The sequence below is a fragment of the Talpa europaea genome, assembly GCF_964194135.1.
Source record: "Talpa europaea genome assembly, chromosome: 4".
NCBI lineage: Eukaryota > Metazoa > Chordata > Mammalia > Eulipotyphla > Talpidae > Talpa > Talpa europaea.
Window position 1 is genome coordinate 30,373,546 of NC_140070.1, and position 24,860 is coordinate 30,398,405.

The 24,860-nt window shown below is 40.9% G+C and overlaps 1 protein-coding gene across 1 annotated transcript; it reads left to right on the plus strand.

Annotated features, from left to right (window-relative positions):
- Positions 1-826: 826 nt before the first annotated feature.
- Positions 827-24,700, plus strand: INTS10 (integrator complex subunit 10; the record flags this gene model as incomplete). Its single annotated transcript, XM_084231546.1, is given in 19 exon segments — positions 827-955; positions 1,499-1,566; positions 2,727-2,830; positions 3,531-3,670; positions 5,307-5,388; positions 5,857-5,997; positions 6,393-6,564; positions 6,997-7,166; positions 7,642-7,775; positions 8,745-8,898; positions 10,681-10,763; positions 13,338-13,490; positions 15,320-15,428; positions 17,067-17,146; positions 18,257-18,419; positions 19,319-19,412; positions 22,309-22,386; positions 24,453-24,489; positions 24,491-24,700. Coding segments are annotated over 19 exon segments (2,301 nt in total).
- Between the last annotated feature and the right edge of the window lie 160 nt (positions 24,701-24,860).

Below are 24,860 nucleotides of genomic sequence, written 5' to 3' on the forward strand. Positions count from 1 at the left end.
AGGAGCTCATAGGTCACACGTCTCTAACACTGTAAAGCCCTTGCTGGGACGGGGAAAATCATGTTTGCAGCTCCCACTGCAAGCAGCAATGCACCTTGTAAGTACTCATTACCTCGAGTGCTCAGTAAATGTTGGCGAAACCAGCGAAGAGGTGGGAACAATAAAAGGTGGACGTACTTAGGAAATACAAAAAGCAACAAACGCTAGCCACTCACTACCACTGCCCTTGGTTTTGCTCGAAAACCTCGGTTTTGCTCGGTTCATCCCCAACAGTGACCCCGGGGGTGTTATTCCACCAGCCCAGGGCAGGGGGTTCCCTCCCACCGCCTGGCCGACCGCGTTCGGCCTTTACATCTCTAGCTGCTCCCCAACTTTGCTCCGGGTACCAGGGCCGGGAGGTACCCGGGGACCGCGGGCTCCCAACACCGCCAGTATCCCCGGGGCTCCAAAATATTGGCGCGCGCGCGGGGCGCTGGGAAACACAGACGCAGCGCCCGGCGACAGCACGATCCCGCGCATGCTCCCAGGCGTCACCAGGGTCACGCTGGAACCCGCGAGAGCAGGAATCCACTTCTCCGTATTTTGGCGGTGATCTGGAAGAGCTGGCGTCAAAACCCTGTGCGTTCATCAGAGGAGGAAGGGACGTGGCCGCAGCCTAGCGCCCCCCGGTGGCGGCTGCTCGCAAAACCCGGAAAACCGGCCCTAGGCACTCTCGGCGGCCCTGCATCCCCAGACATGCGCAGTAGCCTCCCCCGCCGTGGTCGCGGCGTCTACGGAGCCGGAAGGTCCGGCGAGCTCAGGCCGGGGTCGCGACACCTCCGGGGTCATGTCCGCGCAGGGTGACTGCGAGTTCCTGGTGCAGCGAGCCCGGGAGCTGGTCCAGCAGGACCTATGGGCAGCCAAGGCTTGGCTGATCACCGCCCGCAGCCTCTACCCTGCCGACTTTAATATCCAGGTGAGGTCAGGCGATGCTGCGGCCGCCTGCCGGGGGGTGTGAGCACCTCGCAGCGCCGTGGCCCTGGCGGCCGCTGCACCCCCCTCTGGGGCCGATCGCCTCTGCTCGGCCGTCCCTGTCCTGTTCCACTTTTTTCTACCTGCCCCCCCCCCCAGCCCGATCTCCTGCACCTTCCATAAGCCTCTCCCGAGCGCACCCAGCACCTTGGGGCCCAGGTGGCTAGAGGCGTGGGGTGTGCATGGTGTTGTGTGGCCTGGACAACTCGTGATCGCCCCTAGGAAAGCCATTCGCTAGTTCATTCATCGAAATGGCAGCCATATATTTGTTCCGCTCCTGCCACCTTAGAAACGTTATTCCACTGATCCCGGGAGCGGAAGGGTTGTAGGTGAACCTGAGGGTCACACCCCCGAGCCCCGAAGCGCTGTGTCAGCAGGTGATGCTTTACTCACAGGCCCTCCATTCCCTCGGGGGCCACCGCTGCTGGCGATGAGCTGGGACCAGCCCCGGCGGAGGTGGTGACCGTGCGTGTCCTCTGTGTTGCAGTATGAGATGTACACCATCGAAAGGAACGCCGAGCGGACTGCCACCGCCGGGAGACTGCTGTACGACATGTGAGTGGGGACGCTGGCCTCCAGCTTTCCTCGCGCTGGACCTCAGTGAGGTTTTGTTTCTGTCAGTGGAAGTGGGAGTTGGGTGAAGAGCTTCAAGTTCATCTCCATCTCGGATATCTTAAAAGCTTACTTAGTCCTGAGCTCGCCCCTTCCTTGAATTGTTGCCCTGCCTTCTGCAAAGAAGTCGTCTTAATGTTTTATTGTTGTTAAAACTTTTCCATCCAATAATTTATTTTATTTTGGAAATCCTCGCAAAAGTTCAAACAATACCTAAATATAGAAAATTAAAGTGAAATCCCTCCTAAACTCAAAGTTAAGCTTCGTGTGTGTATGTGTACATATAGTATATATGTATGTTATTGTGTGTGTATATTTATATATACAATACATGTCAGGTTTTCGTGGTGAGGGATTACAAAACTGAGCTTATACTACTCAATCTGCAGCTCGTCACCCACTGTAACAGATCCCTCTGCATGTCAGTATGTAGAGATCTTTTCATGTCTGCATAGCATTTCATAAGAGCATTTCTTTTGTTGGTGAACATTTAGATAGCTCAATCATTTGACATTATATTGAGAACTTTGTACCTGTGTCTTGGTGTTTTCCTAGTCAAAGAGTATGCATATTTTACATTTTGACCCTCAATCAGATTACTCTCCAAAAAATACACTTTACATTACATGGCATTTTACATTTCCACTAACCGGGTATAACAGTGCCCAGTTTCCCACAACTTTGCTAACATTGAAATTACCACTTTTTCTGTCTGTATGCCAGTGTGATAGGAAAAGATGGTATCGTGCTATTTTTTTAAATTTGTGTCCACTGTCTTTTCAAATGTTCTCTTTGGTTATTTATATTATTTCTGTGATTTGCCTTTGCCCATTTTTTTTCTTTTGGGTAGTTTTCTCATTCTTGTTGATATTAGGGGTGCTTACATATTTTGATCACATGTCTTTTCACTTAAAAAAACCATAAAGCATTTGATGAGTACTCATTTTATTTAAGTAGCTTTTATTTTTATATCTTTATTTTCGTACATTTATGTATTCACTCGGAATAAAGAAAAGTATGTTTTTCTCCCAATGCTATGTTCTTTCTTTTTTGGATACTACATAGAATCTGACATTTTAATTTGATTTTCATTTTAAAAATAGGTTTGTGAATTTCCCAGATCAGCCGGTGGTATGGAGAGAAATCAGCATTATTACATCAGCACTAAGGAACGATTCACAGGATAAACAAACCCAGTTTTTAAGAAGTAAGAATTGAGTAATAACTTAATGGCATATAAATTAGCATCTCTGGACTATCGAGTCATATGTAGTTATTTCATGAAAAGTGACGACATCTGTGGCTTTGGTTCCCATGTATAGTTTTGTTCTTGACACTTTAGTCTATACAAATGATGTCACTTGGTCCTTGGATCATTTGCTTAGAACCCTTTGGATTTGCTTAAAGGATGTGGATTTTTCTCTTAGCCCAAGGAACTGATGTGTATTTTTAACAGGTTCTATAGTAATCAAAGCATCTGTAGATGAGGCAGATTTCCACAAAAACGGAGAGAAACTTTCAGTAATTTATAACCTTTCTTCTTAACCTCCACTCTATGTCAGTTGCCATAACCAATCAGAGGTTTCAAATTCTGGGTAAAAAAGTGATGGCTTAGTCCATTACAACTTAAACAAGTACCCGCTTTTTTTTCTCAGTCAGCAACAGGCATTATTATCCCTTCACATAATCAGTCTCATCTTCTGGGCCCAATAAGGCCTACAAATAATTATGGTCATTCAACAAAACATCTTGTGCCTGATACCATCTAACCCAAAATCCTTCTAGGTTGTAAGTGAAACCAGTGATTTTTTTACATAGCATTTACTGTTCTGTATATGTCTTTCATTTTTTTTCTTCATTATTCTTTTTCTAAAGATACTTTTTAAAGTAAAATGTGTTGTGTACAGGTTTATTTGAAACTCTTCCTGGTCGGGTCCAGTGTGAAATGTTACTGAAGGTGACAGAGCAATGCTTCAACACATTGGAACGTTCGGAAATGCTGCTTCTGCTTTTGAGACGCTTCCCTGAAACAGTAGTGCAACATGGGGTAAGATTTAAGTCTTTTTCTTCAGAAAAAATAAAATTGAGTAACAGATTCATCAGTATGTGTAGGAGCTATAGTAAAGCAGAAATTCTTAGGTGCCTCCCATAAGATTGAACTTAAAACAAGAAAACTTTGTCAGAAAGCTACATTGTGGTAAAAGTTGTCTTATCGGTTTAAGGAAACAGTCACTAAGCTCTCACAGTGCTGTTTATTTGCAGTTGGTAAAGTTTTAAAAAATATTTGTATCCCATTGTATTGCACAATGTGTTTGAATTAAATGGAGAACCATGGTTGATGGTTTGAACAGACATATTTTTCATGTGCTTCAGCCCTGTGGACCCTGTTTTTCCTAAACTCCTACCCTTTCCTTATATCTGTAATAATTATTGAGTACTACTGACAGATACTGTTAAATGTAGTAGATAATACCCTACTTTACAGATGAGGAAACTGAGTTTTAAATGTTAGTTAATTCTCATGGCCAATAAGTGGGAGAGTCAGGATTCAAGTCCTTAACCAGACTCTATTACTTATTCTTTCCCATACAGTTTTCTTTGACTTCTGGCCTCAGTTAACCTTCTCTGTACCTCCCCATGTTCGTTTCTCAGGGTTGCTGTACAAAGAGCCAGAAACTGGCTGGCTTTAAGCAACAGAAATTTATTTTCTCACAATTATGGAAGCTAGAAATCCAAAAGCACTGTGTGAACAAGGCCACGCCCCCTCTGTAGGTTCTAGGAAAGAATCCTTCCTAACTCTTCCTGGCTCCCATGGTCACTGGCAATCTTTGTCATTTCCTTGGCTTATAGTCACATCATTCCAGTTTCTGTCTCCCTTGCCATGTGGCCCTCGTCCATGTGTGTCTGTGTCTTTGTGACTTTCCTTGACCTTCTCAGAACACCAATCATTGACTTACGGCCCACCCTAATCCAGTATGACCTCACCTTAACTAATTGTATCTACGAAAACCTTAACTTTTTATAAAATAAAATATATACGAATGAGGTTCTGAGTTCACATGAATTTTGAGGGGGATATTATTCAACCCAGCATACTTCTTGTTCATTACTCTGACTTTTAACTTTCTGTGCTATGTGGGCTCACATTGTTCATCCCATGCATCCCAGTGTGACCACAGGAAGAATAATGTAACTGTCTTGATTGACTGTGTACTGTGCTAGGCCAACAGGAACAGAAAGAGGGGCCTAAAACATGAACATTTCCATCTGACCTAACCTAGGCTGTAAAGCTGCTACTGACAACTCTTGAAAGTGATGATTACCTTGATGTAGAAAGTAAATTTCCACGCTTCTTAGAAACTCTTTAAAACTCTCTTGTTAGTTTAAGTATAGTTCCAATGTTTTCCTTAAGCTTTTGTAGATATTTTGTTAGCATTTTACTTTGGCTACTTCAGAGAAGAATAACCAAAGCAAAGTAGTCATCTGTGGTAAGGTGAATTTGAGGTTCCCTTCTGGGCTCTGCTATTGATGCACCCTTTTGTTTTCTAATCTTTAAAATGTAAATATTTCTTTCTTGGGGAAGTTTGTTTATACATACTATTTGGCAAATAAAAAATATCCTGTTTCTTATCATTCTGTTCTCTTAAACTATAATACACTTGGATGACTGCATTTTGAAACAGGTTGGCCTTGGGGAGGCATTATTAGAGGCTGAAACTATTGAAGAACAAGAATCTCCTGTTAACTGCTTTAGAAAATTGTTTGGTAAGAAAATTGTATTGTTTATGAATTCATAGTGATAAGTAGATTAAGGTCATTTGTAGAAAGCAAAGGAATTTTTTGTATTTTAGAACTTAAATCCTTGTTAATTTCTTCAGTCTATAATGCATTTTGAACAACCTCTAAGTTTTTAATTATGTACTATGTGATACCGCCATTAGAATATGTGTAACCATATGTTTAAGTATGAAGCATAATAGTACACATCTCAGTTACTACCCAGTGTAAGAATTAGTCCCTAAACCATACTGGAGAATCTGTGTGTGTTTCCTTGCTCATTCCACTCACTGGTGTCCCTTTATACTGTAATCTTTAAATAAATGTGCCATAAGGGATTTTTTCCTATGGATTTTTAGATACTGCATTTATGAACTCTAAAATAAATTTTGTTTTTGCCATAACCCTGGGGTAGATAGACAACTATTGTTTTTTCTTATTTTTCCTCTTCAACAGTTTGTGATGTCCTTCCTCTAATAATTAACAACCATGATGTTCGATTGCCTGCCAATTTACTATATAAGTACTTGAACAAAGCAGCTGAATTTTACATCAATTACGTCACTAGGTCTACTCAGATAGAGAGTCAGCACCAAGGTAAATTTGAATGTCCTGCAATTTTCTTTAGACAGATTTTAGTAAAATTTCAAACTCAGAAAACCCTCATTGTGCCTATATCTTATGTGGATACATGCCAGTTTGATGGTGTTTCTAAAAGATGGTTCCTAGAAAATAATACTGCAGTGAAGAGATGAGATTTTTCTGGAACCAGTTTTACCCCTTGATAAAAACAGTCAGTTTGCTGAGCTGTAACATGAGTGCTCTTGCCTTCATGTATGTACTACAGCTCAAAAGTCACATTCTACTGATACCAATGGCCACTGATGGTTCTGTCTTTTGAAGGGGGAGTCAGACTTTCTTTGAGATTCTATCAAGTGCCACATAAATAGTAAGTAGTATTAATTGTAGGCCATTTTTTTCTCATGTCTCAGGTACCCAAGAAACATCTGATTTAATGTCACCAAGCAAACGTAGCTCTCAGAAGTACATAATAGAAGGGCTGACTGAAAAATCGTCCCAGATTGTGGACCCCTGGGAGAGATTGTTTAAAATTTTGAATGTTGTTGGAATGAGATGTGAATGGCAGATGGATAAAGGAAGACGGTAAAAAATTCTTTGTTTCTAGAATTGCCTTATTAACCTTTTGGTTGCATCATCTCAGGATCCTTGTTAAGAAACAAACTTTAAAGCATGGCATAGGTATACTTCACCTTGGGCAAATTATATAACACTTGGTACATATGTCAACAAGGTGGTTGTTCACTTTATTAAAAGATTCTTAACTAAAGTATGTGCTTTTAAGACAATGTTGAGTTTTGAAGCACTAGCATGCCTTGGCATTCAGAGAAGAGAAAAGCTACTTGGCATGTTTATGTCTTGAAATATTGGTCTGAGCACTGCTCTGATACAGGAGGAATCTGTGGATTATATGGATACAGTCAAAAATAACTTAGTACATGTATTGTCTATTGGGACATTTCTTTAGACCTTTTGCTAAGAATCACAAAGTACTTTTTGTCATCTTTCATCTTTCAGAAGCTATGGTGATATCTTGCATAGAATGAAGGATCTTTGCAGATACATGAACAACTTTGATAATGAAGCACATGCAAAATATAAAAACCAAGTGGTTTATTCCACTATGTTGGTCTTCTTTAAGAATGCATTCCAGTATGTCAACAGCATACAACCATCTCTCTTCCAAGGTTGGTTTAAGAATATTAGTGTCCCAGTATACTGGCCTTAGTAGGGGTGGTGAGGAAGACAAAAATGTTTACCTTAATATTCTTCTTATATACTAATAACTGAAAGTTAATCTTAGTGCTTTTTTAGTTATTGGTGGTTTTTATATAAGTACATTTTCATTAAGAATTTCTATATCAAATGGTTAATTAAATGCCTCTATTTTGAGAAAGCCATAGATTTCATAATAAACAAGGATTCTTAATATATATGTGTATACATTCTAGAAAATTAGAAAACTAAGAAATCACCCACAGTCCTTCCAATATAACACAGCTCTTATTTCCTTATACAGGTATACCTATTTGTTTGCCTAGTTGGGATCACTCTGAATATCTTTTTAAATGACCTATATTTTCATACAGCTGTTGATTTAACTTCCTCCTGATGTTAAATATTCTGCATTTTTACGTGTTGGTGTTCTCTTCCCATTTGTAGGTCCTAATGCCCCAAGCCAGGTTCCACTGGTTCTTCTTGAGGATGTGTCAAATGTGTATGGTGATATAGAAATTGATCGTAATAAACACATACATAAAAAGAGGAAACTAGCTGAAGGAAGAGAAAAAACCATGGTAATCCTTTCAGATACGGTGGATAGTGGGAAGCCGGGCCTATTTTTCTGAGTTTATCTTAAAGAATGGAGCCTTTAACTAAAATAATTATACATGTTTTTTATATGATCTTAGTGGGATAAAAATCAATGGGGAGGGATTTAATTTGGGTCATTGAATTATTAAAGCCTTGGAATAACAAATTTAAGAAACAGCAAAATAAAATTAAGTGGCGGTATTTGACCGCCAGTATGGAAAACTGATCATACTGAGTAGCTTATGCTCCACCTTCCTTTCTCTGAGGTATACTCCCTCTTTGCCTTTATATCACTTCAGACAAAGAGCAAACGTGGGAACCTTTATTGTGAAATATAGAGGGTGTTCAAAGCTAAGTGCAGACAATTGTAATTCCTGGCTGGACCCCCTGCATGAGGGGGAAGCAGAGCTAGAGAGAGGGGTGGCCATTGAAGTGATGTATAACCAACTGAAGTTTACTATAGTCACTTCTCTGAATTTTTTCTTAGGGAACTCAGAATAATTTTATTCTATACACAACACACTATTATTTGGAAACAAATTAATCACAGATTTGGGGGGGACAAAGTAAGCTATCTAATAGGTGCTACTTAAACTATATTTCTGAGTGTAAAACTCTTCATTTTCATAAAATTTATATATTTTTAAATTATTAGAAATTGTAACTCCATAGCTTTACTTCTGAAGTCAACATAAGCTTAGTATTTTTCATGAAAAAAGTATAAACTTAATTTAAAAAATAAAATTTGAATGAATGAGAGTGAAAAGGTGAAAAATTTGTTACATTTTAAAGATAAATTGTTAAATTTAGATTTTTTTTTTTATTCTACCCATGATAGTATCCTTTGACATAAAATCCACATAGTAATCAGAATTGGGCTGCAATAAACATACTAATGTTCCAATCTCTAACTATTTCTCGCTTTAATCATGTTCTCCCTGTTCCCTAAACAGAGTTCAGATGATGAAGACTGTTCTGCAAAAGGGAGGAATCGTCACATTGTGGTTAATAAAGCAGAACTTGCTAACTCCATTGAGGTGTTAGAGAGTTTCAAATTGGCCAGGGAGAGCTGGGAGTTGCTCTATTCCCTAGAATTCCTTGACAAGGGTAAGAATGTTCTGGTATAGGTTCTGTTTCATTTTTTATATAGAAACATTATGCTAAAAAAGGAAATCATTCTACATGAAATGTCCAGTCACTTATAGTTATTAAGCTGATTATAGCAGTTCATGTTTTATAAGATTCTGTTTTGAGCAGGTTATCTAATCAGTTATTTTTTTTTAAACATTTATTTATTTATGCATACAAGAGCTGGGGTGCAGGCCAGAGATGCAGGTGGGTGAGAGGATTCACCAGAGACAGAGTGGGGAACAGAACAGGCAGATTGACTGAAATACACTGCTGAGGGGAGCAGCGGGAGAGACAGGAGAGGTCTGCTACGCCATGTGGGTTGCTCCCTGGCAGGCTGGGGGATCAAACACATGCTGCAGAGGCTGTGGATTGCTTCATAGTGCGGTGCTTAACCCCTTGTGCCACCAGGGAGGCCTAATCGGTTATTAATAGTCAAGTAACCATGTACCTTGTAGCTCCTACTCTGAGGGCGTTATAATCAGGTTTGGGGTAGAATTTGAAGAGGAATTTTTTGTCTTTTAGATACTAGTATTGCTGGCCTTTTTTTCCTTGCTGCATTTATTTGTGTTTTTAGTTGTTGGGTCCTATTCTTTGTAGTGTACTCAAGCCACATGTAACTGAGAATACAAAGGTAAACAGCATTAACTTCCTTGCCTGGAAAACTCAAAATCCAAATGCTCTAGAAAGCCTGTTTGTTTGTTTTTCTATTGAATTATTTTTATATTGAGATAATGTTGGTCTACAACTACTGTATATGTTTTAGGGATAATAAGTTCACGTTTTTTCAAATGTATGTAAACGCAACACACCTACCACCAAAGCACTAGTAACCCACCACAGACCATTGGGTCCCCTCCCGCAGTTACTCCCATCTCACACTCTCCCCTCTGGTCACCCCAGAGCTGCAGTCAGATTGCAGGGGTTTCTTTTGATTTGGTCTTGTCTGTGTTTTTGCTTTGTTTCTTTATATTCTACATTTGAATAAAATCATCCGGTATTTGCCTTTCTCTGACATATTTCGAAAGCCTAATTTCTTTTAAGTATAGACAAGAAACTCTTTGATATTTTTCCTGTATAATATTTAAAGTACTAAATATTTCATTATTACTTAAAAATTCCTAGCACTTTGCTAACTAACTTGTGTCAGTTGCTATACTTTGGGATCAAAGTCCGTTCTTTTCCTTGTAGACAGCAATCCCATCTGGCACATGTCTAGACAGAGTCCTTGGCCACGTGCATCATATCTTAATTGTAAAGTAAATATAGTGTCATTAGTTTCTCCTTGTCTCGCCTAGAACTGTATTAAGTCACACTTTTGGAGGAAATTTTTTCATCAGTTATAAACTGACTTTTAAAAAATGAGTAAAATTCTTACTGTCACTGTATATTATTTCAGCTGGATGGAAAATAAAGCAAGACCTCTTTCTGGGGAAAGCAAAGTAGTTTAAAAGATAAATGAGGTGGTATGTGAAAAGCATTTTGAACAGTTCCTGGCACATGGTACTTGATTAATAAATGTTGCTCCCTAATAAAAACATAGCCTGAGAATTACTGATAAATGTTATGCTCTAGCTTTGCTATCTAGTTGAAATTCTAAACCATTGTTTGAGAGATCAAGGTCTGAAGTGACTATCCATTTTTTGGTAATTTGTCTCTGCCTATTCCCTCTTGCTGAGTTTCTTAGTTTTTGTTGTTTTTGTTTTTTTTTTTCTATTTCTGTGTGATATATTTACAATAAACTTGGTTTTGAATTCCCAGAATTTACAAGAATTTGTTTGACATGGAAGACAGACACTTGGCTATGGTTAAGAATCTTCCTCACCGATATGATCATCTATCAGGTAGAGTAATGTGGACTGTAGGTACCCATGTCTGTCCAGGATGATTACTGTTGTGAACCAGTCTTAGGATACAAGATGTGTATGTTCCCCTGTGGTCTGGTCCATGCTCTGCAGACAAACGTCCTGTCTTTTGCCACTGAGGGATTATGGAACACTTCACCTCAAAATAACTCCAAAATGACAAGGTCCCATCTTTTGTATTTCTTTTGGTATGTCCAGTCACACCCCTCTGCATAAGTAAGATTTTAACTTTGGAATAAAAGATGAATACTTCTCTCCACTCTGGTGGAGACCTGCCTTGCTCTGCTGTTCCCAGCTCCTTACAACTCAAATGGGGAGAGCAGACAATTCACTAATAAGATGGAGAACTTCCAGCCTCCCCTATTAAAATGGGTAAATTGTGGCTTCTGTCCTTCATAAAGGAGACATGGTATTAGCAGTAAATGATTTATAAAGAAATGATGTATCAAAAAGGTACTTTATCAAAGAGCTGTGTTAATTTCAGTTAATTGTAAAAATGAAAACCAGAGAGAAAAATCTTTGTATTTGTAAAGGACTTCCGTGAGATCATGTGACTTTTATTTTTTTATTGAGGTAACAGTTTACAATACTGTATGTGATTGAGGATCATATCTCTTCAGGTGTGTGTTACCACACCGTACCCACCCCCGACGCCCCTGTAGTCCTCCGTCATAGTCCATGGGACCCCGTCCCCCTCCACACGTTGTTGTCCACCCTCTCCCGCCCCATCAGGCAACCTCAGTTTTTAGGGTATGTTTTTTATTTGGTTTTGTCTGACCCTTTGTTTCATTTCTCTGTGTTCCACATATGAGTGAAAACATATGTTATTGGTCTTTTTCCTGATTTATTTCACATAACATAATCCTATCCATTACACAAGTGTGTAGCTTCACAAGTGCGTGTCTGGTGTAGGTCTCATTACGTTAGATAACTGGGTGTAGTTTTAGCTTCACGGACTCAAAGGTTTGAGACGTTTTCCTCTAACATTTGAATAAATTCTCTGTACCCTTCTCTCTTTCTTCCCCTTCTGAAATGCCCATTGTCCCAATGTTGCCTTTCCTAATGGAGTCATGTATTTCTTGAAGTGTTTCTTCCTTATTTTCCCCTTCATGTCTTTTTCTTCTTCCACCTGGATTTGTACATTATTATCTTTGAGGTCACCAATTTCATCCTCCATAGATTTCTCCAGAAATTTTTATCTCCTCTATTGATCTTTCTCTGTCCTGCCACTCTATTATTTTGTTAAAATATCAATATTTTCTGTTCATTAATTTCATTTCTCATGACATTTATTTGTTCTTCTGAATTTTGTTACATCTGATTAGTTATTCAGAGTTCTTTTATATCACTTTGACGTGCTTTTCCACATTTTCTTCCATTTCTTAGAGTTTACAGTGGGAATTTAAACTCTGTATCTAATAGGAAGATAAAATCTTCTGTGTCTTGTGGTTGGATTCTGGAGAATTGTTCTCTCCTTGTGATGACATACTCTTTTGAGGTCTCAAGGTGCCATGTATTGTACTTTTTTGTCTACCCATTTTTTGCTGCTTTGATTTCCCTATTTTATAATATTGGTAGCAGTCACTTAGAGATTTACACTACTTCTCCAGCAGGCAGCACTGTGGTTTTATTTGATTTTAAGGTTTTTGTTTTTTTTTTTTTTCTTCAATCTTTCCAGTTTCCATACCTTAGGGGATATGATCTGGTAGCTTCTGAGTCAGGAGCTTGGGAGGGTCTTAGAGAGGTCCAGTTGTTGGTGGGATGTGCCGAGCAGGGTGGGTGGAGAACTGGCTAGTGTCTGTGGCACCACCAATAACCCTCCTCTCTAGGGTTCCAGGCCCAAGTCTCCGCACTTGTGCTATCAGTGCACTTCGTGAGGTCAGTACCACTCCAGAGGGGTGGGGAGGGGGCGCGCAGTCCAGCACACTGTCCTTATTTTCACTGAGGATCCAGCCCATTGGGAAGACCCCAGCTATCCCACATGTTTTCTTTCAAGGGTGTGGGCCTCAGCTTTTTCCACCCTGGCTGCCAGCCTAGGAGCAATACTCCGAATGGTAGTTTGTATGGCAGCCTCCTGGCCCAGGCATTTCTCTCCACCCACCTCATGTTTAGTGAACCATGAATCTCCTCTGTAGTCTGTGCTGGTCTCCTATGCCCAGGAGGTGTTCCAGTTTCACCCAAGTCATGGGACTCTGGGTTTACTGCTCTTCTGAATAAATTTCAGATTATATTCCCAGGATCTAAGCAAGGGACCTCCTCTCATGCCATTTTGATCTGATCTCTATCCATTGTAATAATGAATATCTCAAAGTCGTTTCTTTCATTAAATTGGGTATGCCTCATTACCATCAAATCTCCATGGGTCCACCACAAAGCTCCCAAACCCTGTAACTTTAAATATTTGGTTTGATTCTGTTGCTGAGTCTCCCTTTTCTTCCTCACATGATCAAGTAGAAATAACTTATTTGTAGTTGTTTGCTACTCATTTAATTAATCTTGGAGATTTTTTAAAATAACTGTTTTTTTCCCTCTCTGCTGTTCTGTCTTTTTAAGGGTCAATATAAAAAGGCAATAGCCAGTCTGCATCATTTAGCAGCTCTCCAGGGATCGCTTCCTCAGCCACAGATCACGGGCCAGGGGACTTTGGAGCATCAAAGGGCACTCATCCAGTTGGCGACTTGCCACTTCGCTCTAGGGGAGTACAGAGTGAGTACTGCCACACATAGGACCCTCAAAAACATTCAGCTACCTGGAATCTTGCTTCTTTTCCTAAAGTGACTTTTTAATTTAAGACAAGCATACTTAAAGTTTGGTCTTTCTGCCTAATCTCAGGAAAATTAGAATGATTTTTGTTGTACTTAATTTTTTCTTTAACTATAGATTCTTTCAAATTAAGCTTGCTGTTCATTATGCCATATTGTTAGAAGATGATCAGTTTTTCATTCCCTTGATTAGAATCCAAATGTAATGGAGTCAGTTCTAGACTGAAGAGGCCTTTACTAAGTAGGAAATGGAGGATGTGCATGAGTTTATCCAAACTTAGATTCTCTCTGTTACGTAGTAATGACACCTCATAGGAGTTTTGCAGGAGCAGAGCATAATGGGTCAAGCTTCTCCCATCATGTTAGCCTTCGATTCTCTCACAGCACCTGCTACAGTGTATTGCCTTTTATTTCCACTCCCGCCATACTAGCCCATGGCTTTAATTGAATTTTTTGCCTGTAATCTTTTTTGCAACCCTGTAACTGTGATCATTGCTATCTAAAATATTGCTGACATCCTCCCACTTAATTGAAGTATTGACTTTCTAGGTGCCAAGAGGTAAGCCATGTACTGGGGGTGGGGAGTACAATCAGGGGTTGGGGATATGGGATCCCTGCCTTTCAAGCACAAATAATGTGAGATGGAGAGAACAGTGCAAGTATTTTTGTAAGACAATTAAAAAGCAGACATTAAGTGGTATGCCTCAGACATGTGCATAGCAGGCACTCAGGGAAGGGTGTTTTCGGTGGGGCCCATGTATTCTAGGAAAGATTTACAGGAGAGATTAGCTGGAGGTGGCATACAAGTCCTAGCTCTGGCCACTCATTAGCTCAATAACCTGGGCAAGTTACCTCCTGTGACTGGAGTCCAAGCTCTCTGAAATCTAGACCTTCCCAACCTGTGGCTAGGGATGCGTTTTTCATTGCCTATCCACCAACCTGCTCAACCCTCAGGCAGTTATCTGTAACCTACAGCAGGCAGACCCCCAAAGAGTTGCTGCCGACTCTGAGCAGCCTTATAATATTATTTTCTGGATGTGTCAAGACGTGAAAAAGATTGGAATGTGTATTTAAGACTCCAGTTCTAGTCTGTAAAGTGGGAATGCCCTGACATGTAGGAAATCCTCCCTCAGTGAAATCAGATAGTTAACATTAAAATTTGGGCAGATAGACCAGTGGGGTAACAGGTGCCTTCCGGTGTGTGTGGCGTAAACCTGCCTTCCCTCAAGTCAAGCACCTGCGCTAGTACACAGCCCTTCCCATATCTTTCTCCCCTTTCAAACCTCCCTTCTTTCCCCCTTTCCTCCCTTCTTCCCCAAATCCTCCCCTTTAGTGCTTAGATCAAGGTGACTGTCCTGCCTGCAACTTTTGCAGCTAGTCTAGCCTGTGCGTGTATTCCTACTTTATTTTAAATTATGCTCTATATCGCACCATTTGGTTTTCTTAAATATGTCCTAGTTTGATAATTTTTCTCCTTAAAGACTTAGCAGAGTCTTCAAGACAGGGACATATTCCTTGTGGATGCCATTTGCTGTTCAACACCTTGGTAGTTTGTTCCCTAAAACATCTAGTTTGTAGATTTAATCTTATATTCACTGAGAAGCAAACCATAACACTCATATGAAGAGTCTGGAGACAGATATAGACCTTTCCATGTTGCCCAGTTAAATGCTACAAGTATTTTAGTGTTATGTTTATTTTGGGTTTCAGTTTCAGAGAACTTCAAATTATGAATCATTTCAAAAATGAAAAGTTCCTTTCATTCCTCTTTAGATGACATGTGAAAAGGTCCTCGATTTGATGTGCTACATGGTACTTCCCATTCAAGATGGAGGCAAGTCACAGGAAGAACCCTCAAAAATAAAGCCCAAATTTAGGAAAGGTATGGTAACAAGGTTTATTTTTATTTTATAAAAATAACTTCAGAGTCCAAAACTGGAAAATTTTTTATAGTTCTTGATGAGAACCCCCATCATCTGCAAGGTTTGACAAATTGTGTAAAACATTCATCCCTTGCCAACCTTTTCCTTGGCTCTGATTTCATAAGGAGTTATAAATCTGTCTCTCCTCTAAAGTTGTCTTCATTTTATGTCAGTGAACTCCTTTCTCCTAGCTTGACCTATTCTAGGAATACTTATACATTAGTTAAGAAGTATTTCTTAGCATATTACTCTTGGGCTCTTTGGAGATACAGGTCAAGTTGCATGTTGCTTGAAAATCAACATAAATTTAGTAGTAATGCTGATATGAAAAAGGAAGAAAGACTTATCACCTATCTAGTTTCTACCTTAAAAGCATGGGAAAAAATATAAACAAACCCCCAAAAAAGCAGAAGACAGGAAATAATGTTAACAGCAAAAATCAACACAGTAGAGAAAATAAAGTCACAAGTTGATTTTTTATAAAAGTAATGAGATTGAGAAACCCCTAATAATAGCAGGATTAAAAATGGAAATGTCACGGGCCTCCCCGGTGGCGCAGCGGTTGAGCGCTGGGTTGCGAAGCTGCCCGCAGCCTCTGCGGCGCCGGTTCGATCCCCGGCTGCTCCCCGGCCACCGGAGGAGGGTCCCGCATGGCGCGCAGACCTCTCCTGCCGCCCGCTGCTCCCCTCAGCAGTGTCCTTCGGTCCTTCTGCCTGCTCTGCTCCCCGCTCTGGCTCTGGTGAATTCTCTCACCCTCCCGCGCTTCTGACTGTACGCAGTGCTTGTATAAATAAATAAATAAATAAATCTTTAAAAAAAAAAAAAAATGGAAATGTCACACAATAGATCCCATTGAAAAAGAACATTAAGAGAATAAGCGATAAATAACTCTATGCCAGTAAATTAAAAAATTTGAATGAAATGGAAAATTTCTTGAAAAATACAACAAAACTGACAAAAAATAAAAAAATATGAATGTTACTACATCTGTCAAAGAAATTAAACTTATCAAAAACCCTCCCACAAAGAAAACTCTAAACCCAAATGACTTCACTAACAAATTCTAGCAATCAGTTTAGGAGGATATCCCAGTTCTACACACACTGTTTGAGTTTAGTAAAGAAGACTGATGAATGAAATCCATTTACCATTCAAAAGCCAGTTTCACATCACAAAGTATAATCATGACTTCAGTGTATTTTGAATCATGACTGTTGCTTATCCTCTTTTTTTCCCTTAGGAAAGTATATTAAACATTTTTTTCCAAAATATTTTCTTTAATATGGGCCTCCCTGATGGTGCAAGGGGTTAGGTGCAGCACTGTGAGGCTGTCTGCAGCCTCTGCAGCACAAGTTCTATCTCTGGCCTGGCCTGGGAGCTACCCACATGGTGCAGCAGACCTCTCCTGTCTCACCTGCTGCTCCCCTCAGCAGTGTATTTCAGCCGGTCTGCCTGTTCTGTCCCCGACTCTGTCTCTGGTGAATCCTTTCGCCTCCTACACCTCTGGCCAGTTCTTGTATGCATTGGTTAAATAAATCTTTAAAAATGTATATGCTTTTTTCTTTAATAATAACAAGCACATTGTGTACTTTGCTTAGGTTCGGATCTGAAGCTTCTGCCCTGTACCAGCAAGGCTATCATGCCATACTGCTTGCATTTAATGCTAGCTTGTTTTAAGGTAAGCATCAGGTTGATTAGCATGAATGAATTTTAACTTGAACCATTGTTCTGATGATCTAGAATGACTTAAATGGAGAACCCTGTGAACAGTTGCCCTAAAGGGTAGATTGTCATGAGGAAAGCAGTTGGTTTAGGAATTAGCAAATATTTGTTGAATAACAGCTGCAGTAGACAAAGATGAATAGGAAATGATTCCCCTCCTGAAGAAGTTACAAACCATAGCTGGACAAATATGCAAATAACCTTGCCTATAGTCATGTTCAGTAAATATTTTATTAATTAATTAATTTTGAAATCAGAATGTATTAGCTACAGAAGAAGGGGAGACAAATGCTGCTAGGTTCATAGAGGGATGGTGAGGTTATCATAAAGATAGGATGAGTGAAAGCACTTCAGACACCTGGATAACACCAACAAAGGCCACCAGAACTGGGACCCTTGAAAGACTATTAAAAGAACGTCAGCCATTGGCTGCAGATTGTAGCCTTGGAGTTGAGATGCCTCTTTGCTTCCCAAAGGCTTATGAGCAAGAGAGCAGCGATATTGGGTCTCCACTTTAGGACAGTCATTCCTAAACTTAACTCATTTTCAGAATCACTTGGGGTGACAGAAGCAATTTAAAATATGATTTTAGGCTTTTGTTCCTTTAGAGCAAAAGTTTCTCAACTGTTCCTCCATTCACACTCCTGCTCCCTTCTTTATTCCCCACTGCCTTTCTTTTTCCACAATCCCATATGCCCCTCAAACTCTTCTCTCCTCTACTCCCAACTGTCCCCTTAAAAGAAATCCCCAGTTCTCTGTTATTACAGAACTATTCGATTTTTCTCCCAGGCTTTCCAAAATTCCCCAGTTTTCCAAATTCCATCAAGATGCTGGAGTTAACACTCTGCCATGCCCTGTTCCCAGCACAAGGGGACCAGAGGCTTCTTGGGTTAGCCCCACCCTCTGTAGGAGGCAGTTGTGACATTTGGTTTCTTCCTCGTTCCATTTTTACTCTAATGACTTTTGTCACACATTTTCGCATCACAGCACTTTTTTCAGGAAGTGGTATTTAGTGTATTTTAGTTCACCCTGCAACTCCCTTCCCCGCATAATCCTTGTCTTGCAGCTTAGAGCCTTCACGGACAACAGGGATGACATGGCACTGGGGCACGTGATTGTATTGCTTCAGCAGGAGTGGCCTCGGGGAGAGAATCTTTTCTTGAAAGCTGTCAACAAGATTTGCCAACAAGGAAATTTCCAATATGAGAATTTTTTCAGTTACGTTACAAGTATCCTTTTCCTTGTCTAAGCATTAGAGAGTCTGGTTTTATAGAGTTTGAAGAAACCATTCGTGGGGGAGGGAAGACCAGGCAAAATGGCTTTTGCTACTTTGGACAGAAGGATGATGTGGTGACTCACCACGCAGTTTGGCCACTGGTCTCATGAAAATCACAAAAGGCTTCAGCAAAGGTAACGCAAGGAGTTAGGAACACACACAGTCCTACTTCATTTCCACTTCCCAGACTTCTGGGATGCCTGAAGTGACAACCTGCAGGGGCCTGATAGACCAAGTGATTGTGTCACAGAATGGAACAGTTGACTGGCCTTTGTCTATCAGGAAAAGCCTCTGTGGTCTCCTTCAGGGCACAGGTGCCCCTGAGGTCACCATGTGAGAGCTCCAATTCACTGCTGCCAAGGCTGCTGTATCCCCACCAACAGTGCTACCCACCATCACCACAGCAGTCACTTTCATCAATGGGGAATTAGTATTTTATACTGTGTATTAGGGAAATTCTACCATTGATTGAAACTATCTATTTGAGTATTTATACTTACTTGTTTACCATAATACATTTTTTTTTAATTGCAAAGAAGCTGATAGCCTTGTCCAAGTGCTAAGCAATCATATATACTCTTTTGGAGGCATATGCCACCTTACCACCTCTTTCATTTCTTATAAAGGAAAAGATTTTGCTCTTATAAACATATAGAATATGTTTAATTATTGCTTACATGAAAAATGCATTTATCTTTGTGAGGTAGTTTGGTTGGTGTGAGAATCGTTAGCTTTGGTATCAGACAGCAGTTGTCAGTGGTATGTCAGTTGTAAGTCACAGCCAAGTTCCATATTCACCCAGGATCCTGGCTCCTTGTTTTCACATGTGGTTAGCCTGAATCTGGCCTGCAGATATTGACATGCTAGAGGAATTTGCCTACTTAAGAACTCAGGAAGGCGGGAAAATTCATCTGGAGTTACTGCCCAATCAAGGAATGCTGATCAAGTAAGTGTGCTCTCCTGTGCCAAGGGCTCACCTTTTGTGTGCTTGTAGGGAATATTTGTAAGTTTCTATACCCTTCAGAAATTGAACAGACAGGAATCTAAAACTGATCTCTGTTCCTGAGAGTAAATTTGATTCTGGGTACCTTCTTGGCATTTTCTTAACTACATTTCTGATAAAATATTAGTTAAATCTGGGTATACAAAGGTCTCAAATGTTCATGATATCTTCTCAATATTTTCAGGCTGATTCTATAAATTTCTAACTAGACAGAGTTCTTCTAATTAGGAAAAGCCATGCTGAAATATAGTTGTCCTGGATTAGGAAAATTGATGAGGAAGAACTACTGATTTGACCTATAAACGGTGCTTGGGTTTCAATATTTAATTGAAGCCCTCCTAAGCATCTTTCATTGCTTATGCTACACAAAGAAAAGTAACCAGATTTATGTCTTCGGAAAGAACACACCTGCCTCAAGAAAGGATGTTGGGGTGCTGGGTCTCAGGCATGCCCTCCCACACTTCGATGGAGTTAGTGACCATTTATGATTTTTAAATAGCTCATAAATCTTGCTTCTATCCTTCAGTATTCATTGTAGTTTGGATGATATATCCTCTGTGCTGTAATTGCCACGCGTAGCTTTATTTTCATACTTTCTCCTTTGCGTCCTGCCTATTCAGCGTGTCTGTAAGTCAGTGTTAGAGTCACTGCAAGAGACTGAACCTTGAGTGAGAAGCAAGTGTTGCTAAGGCTGAAAACATTCTTCTTTTCCCCTTTAGTGTGAAATGAATGAGTTTTCAATTGTTGAAAGCAAAAATCCAAATCTTGTTCTATCTTTGTGGAGTCTTAGAAATGTTGAGAGAGGGAAGAGAGAAATGTTCATTATGGATTTCAATAAGCTCAGCCATTTGGTATGTAGCAAACATCCCTTTATGTCCTGTCAGGAGTAGGGTCTTGTGGAACTCATTCTAAAGAATGGGGAGATTAAGTGTAATTTCTTCCTTCATCTTGTAAATGTTATTAAATATTTGAACACTTAAAAGAACAAATGTTCCATTAAAAAAAAAAGCAATTATAAGACCGTGATCAGGATACTTACAAGATGAACTGAACGTGCTCCTCTTCCCATGTCTTTTTTTTACCTCCCCAAGATTGTGAATGAAAACTGGGGGGGGAAGTAATTGTATGGTTGTAGCTGTGCTTAACAGATTAAAGATCAGCTTTGATTTGGGAGCCTAGCTAACCCCTTGTGATGTGATTTCTAAGTTTTGAGACTAGATATTCAAACAAACCTTCAGTAACTTTTTAGTTAATTCCCATTAACACTCACTGCACAAGCTACCAGACCATAGAGATGGCCTTGGTGGAACCAACTCCATTTAGTTGGGATTAAACCTACAAACAGTTCTCACTTAGATAAAGCTTGGCAGTTTATGGAAGTGTGAGAGAATGGATTGTCAAAACATCAACAGATGAATCCCAAACTTTTGATTATACTCAGCCTTTCTTCTTTTGACTAGCTTTTATTGAGTTTATACTGAACAGTGAAGTGACATGGGTCCATGCACACAGCCCTGGAACGCAGAGTGAGAGCAAAGGGGTGTTGAAACCCTGGGTAGTATCGTCGTAAGGGTTGGTGAGGGCAAGGCAGCAATGCACCACATCCATCTCTAGGTTTCTGAGGGATGACCACATGATCCCCATTCAAATTCCCCTGAGAAGCCTCTTAGGAAACCTGTTCCATCAGCGTGGAAGCAGGAATAGGGATTGTTACTTTGCAGGAATTAGCCCAGTCTTCACTGTGTGAGTCTCAAAGTTCATTGAGACTTGCCTTTCTAATTACTTTTGCCTGAACTGGCGCAGGAGAGGCCAGCTGCTTAGACAGAGAACTCTTGCTAATTGAGGTAATGTAGGCTCTGAAGTAACACTAGCTATACTCCATTTCCTTTGGGGGTTAAACAAATCTCTGAAGCCATGGCAGGCCCTTGGGTGGCCCTCCGGCTGAGTGGCAGATGTGTTGTGAGCGTGTGCAGCCCCTCCCCTCAGGTAAGGTTGTGAGTCTGTGTAGTTGTGCCTCTGGGCCCCGGCAGGTACACTACCAACACTGAGGGCGCTGGGGCAGGGCCACAGATGCACATGCTCCTTACTCATTGGTGTTTTTCAAATACAGAAATATTCTATGCTGATATTTGCAGTATCTTAAATGCATCAGACTGAAAAAGGAAAACACTGTCCTGTGCTCTGAATAGCCTGGCTAATAACATTCTGAGGTGATCACCTGCTAATGTACTAAACCTTTATTGTTACAGAACTCTGCAAATCATGGGTCCCAGATTCTCCCTCCCCCACACCCCTCTCCCCATTTCTTCCTTTTCTCATTACTTTTTGAAATTCAGACTTAACCTTCCTTGATCAAAAACATCACCAGCCCTTGCAGTCCCCTCTGAAGGGCCTGGGGCTTCCATCCTGTCAAAGATGGTTGCCAGAAGTTACCAGGGTTATTCTGGAACTGGTGTGGGAATGAGAAGAGTGGAGTATGAGGAGACTGGATTTGAAATGTGTCTTCTCAAATGGTGATCCCTCTCCCCCACTGCCATTCAATTGCATTTCATCATCCTCTTCCTCAGTGTTTTGTTTTTTATAACCAAATCTCAAGTGGGCTGAGCTTGGGGACCAGGAAGCCAGATGCCTCTGGACCTGCAATCACAGCTGTGCTGTGCGGGGCTACCAGCTTCTCCCATCCTCCCGAGGGACGCTGTTGTGGCCGGGGGGCTTGTGGAGGTCAAAGGTTTCTGTACAGTCTGCTTCCAGTCCTGTGCCTTTTCTCTGGAGTGTTGTTTTGCAGTTCAGGGTGAGTCGGTGTGGGTGTTTGAATGCTGCTGTTTGCTGTTTTTTAAAGGCCTTCTAGCCCTCCCATGGGGTTGCTGCAGCAGGAATTCTTACCTGTGCTTCAGCCCAGCATACAGACTGCTGACAGGTACCAAGTGGAAAAACACCTGCTCATAGTGTGCTGTTTTGTCAACATGTTTTACTGCCCATGGTTTTCAGCTCTTTGTTCCTCAGTGCTCTTTTTCATGCTTTATTTATTTTCTTAATTTGTTCTGCATTCCTTGGCAAACCATCTGGTTGTAATATTGTAACATTTCTTAATTTTTTCCATAAGTTGCCAGTGTTTTTTGTGTTCAATTTAAAAATCATTATGGATCTGGAAAAAAAAAAATGAAGGTTATATAAAACTGTATTAGATCAAGTGCGCATTAGATTAGGCATTAAACCACGAGTCTCTCAATAAAGCAAAAGGCATTTGGTCTTAAATACTTAAGGATATTGAAGTTTCTTTTAAGGAAATATTTATTCTTGATTTTCATAATGGCGACCACTGTTGAAGTTTCAATCTAAATAGGCATTAGCATACTATTTTCCTGCCACTGAAAACTTTTCTCAGACATTACCTCTTTGAATTGAAAATATTTGGTAGTCTAGAATGCCACATATCCTACTTGATTTATCTTGTTCTTTAACTACAAAAGCTAACTGATTCTCTTTTTCATCCAAACTTAGCAGAAGGGTAGAAGCTCTGATAGAAATAGAACTGAATTATTTTTGCTCTTTATCTATGGAAACAGTACCACTGAACTTGCAGTGGGATACACCGTTTTATTTTGTTTTTACTAGCATTCAGGGGAAATTTGACTTTGACCCATCAACACCCTCTAGTGCACTGTCTGCAAACACCAGTAACTTTCAGTTGGTCAGAGTAGACTCCCACTTGAGGTTGCAGTTTGGGATCCGGAAGAGCAGTATCCCAGGACAGTGCAGAAAGGTCTGCCTTTGTTCCCAGTGGGTCCCTGGCCTTGGACTCACACACACTGTCCTGAGTTAACAGCCAGACTTCACTAGAAATGCCCACAAAGAACAAACTGCATTCTCCCCCTGGGGAACTGCTGTTTTTGCCATGTAGTGCTTTAAAATGACCGTGGGCATTTTTGAGTGTGCTGGCAGAACTTTGCTAGTTAACAAAGCCTGGGTTTTTTCCTTCTTTTGCATTGCGACTTTATGACTTCTGTTGTGCTTATTATGTATGATATTTCAAGTCTTAAAAAACAACCATTTTAATGTGGTTTCATCAATTTTATTTTGACCAATACATAAAAATCTAATTTTAAATCCCTGTGGCTGTGTCAAAGGGAAGTTAGACAGCAAGGGTGGGGAAGAGAGGTGACTTCTATTTATCTAATTCTGCCAAATTATTGGATTAGCAGTTAAAACTTTTCTTTTAACCAAACCCATTGAATTTTGCTAGATTTTCTTTCCTTTCGTCATTTTGCTGTCTTCAGTTCTCTGGGATTTCCTTTGTGTTTTCCTTCTTGAAAGCACACCTTACGGGGTACAGTTAGAAACCATGCGTGTGTTCCTATTGGCCCTCCCTCTGTGGTGCAGGTCTCCTGAGCACGTGACCAGATGTGGTCTTCAGTGGGCTTTTGCATGCACCTGTTTTTCCACATTTCTGCTTCTCTCTCCCCACCTGAGCCAGACTTGTCTCAGGACCCCAACTCCTGCTATTTCTCATACAGATGTGAATCTGGGTGGGCTAAGCCCTTGGAGGCACTGTCCTGTGCTGGCTTCAGGGAGAGAGATGTGCTTGTCACCCAGCAGCTGTGCCCAGGTACCAAGCCTTTCCGGCTTTTTCATGGTGCATCTGCCTAAGGCCCGAGCTGTATGGTGACTGGATCATCCTGTCTCCCTCCTCCCTGCTGCCTCCTCAGCACTCAGCTGGCCTGACATGAGCGGTGTGGCCAGTGTTATCTGGCCCCATTCAGCCCAAAGTCGCTGACTGATGCAAGAGTCAGCAAAGGGAGGCATCAGGTCAGCCTGCAGAGGGGTAATAGAATAGCAGGTGGCATTTGACTGAAAGTTTAGGTGCCTTTGATTGAGTTGGGAAAATAGTGCTCAAGTTTGAAGTCTTTTCAGAGAAGGAATGGGCAGAATGGAGGTTGGGCAGGACTTCTGTCTGTTGTTAATTTTTTGCTTACTTATACTTAGATTTGAGGCAGGCTTTACTCCTACCCCAGAAACACTGCAGTGATGCTGGAGCTAACCCTGGTATTGTCTGTTTCCCTGTCGCTGCCCTCAGGCACCACACAGTCACAAGGGGCATCAGCAAAGGCGTGAAGGAGGACTTCCGCCTGGCCATGGAGCGCCAGGTGTCTCGCTGTGGGGAGAACTTGATGGTGGTGCTGCACAGGTTCTGCATCAATGAGAAGATCTTGCTCCTTCAGACTCTGGCCTGATGGAGACCTTTTCACTAGAGACCAGGGACAGCTCAGAGCCCTGTAACCATGGGGGAGGACCTGACACATTGACAGATGTTGCTGTTAACAACTCTAAACAAGATCATCTGAATTCTAACTCTCGGTTGCTCAAAGTTGTATTTCCCAAGAATCTGAGAAG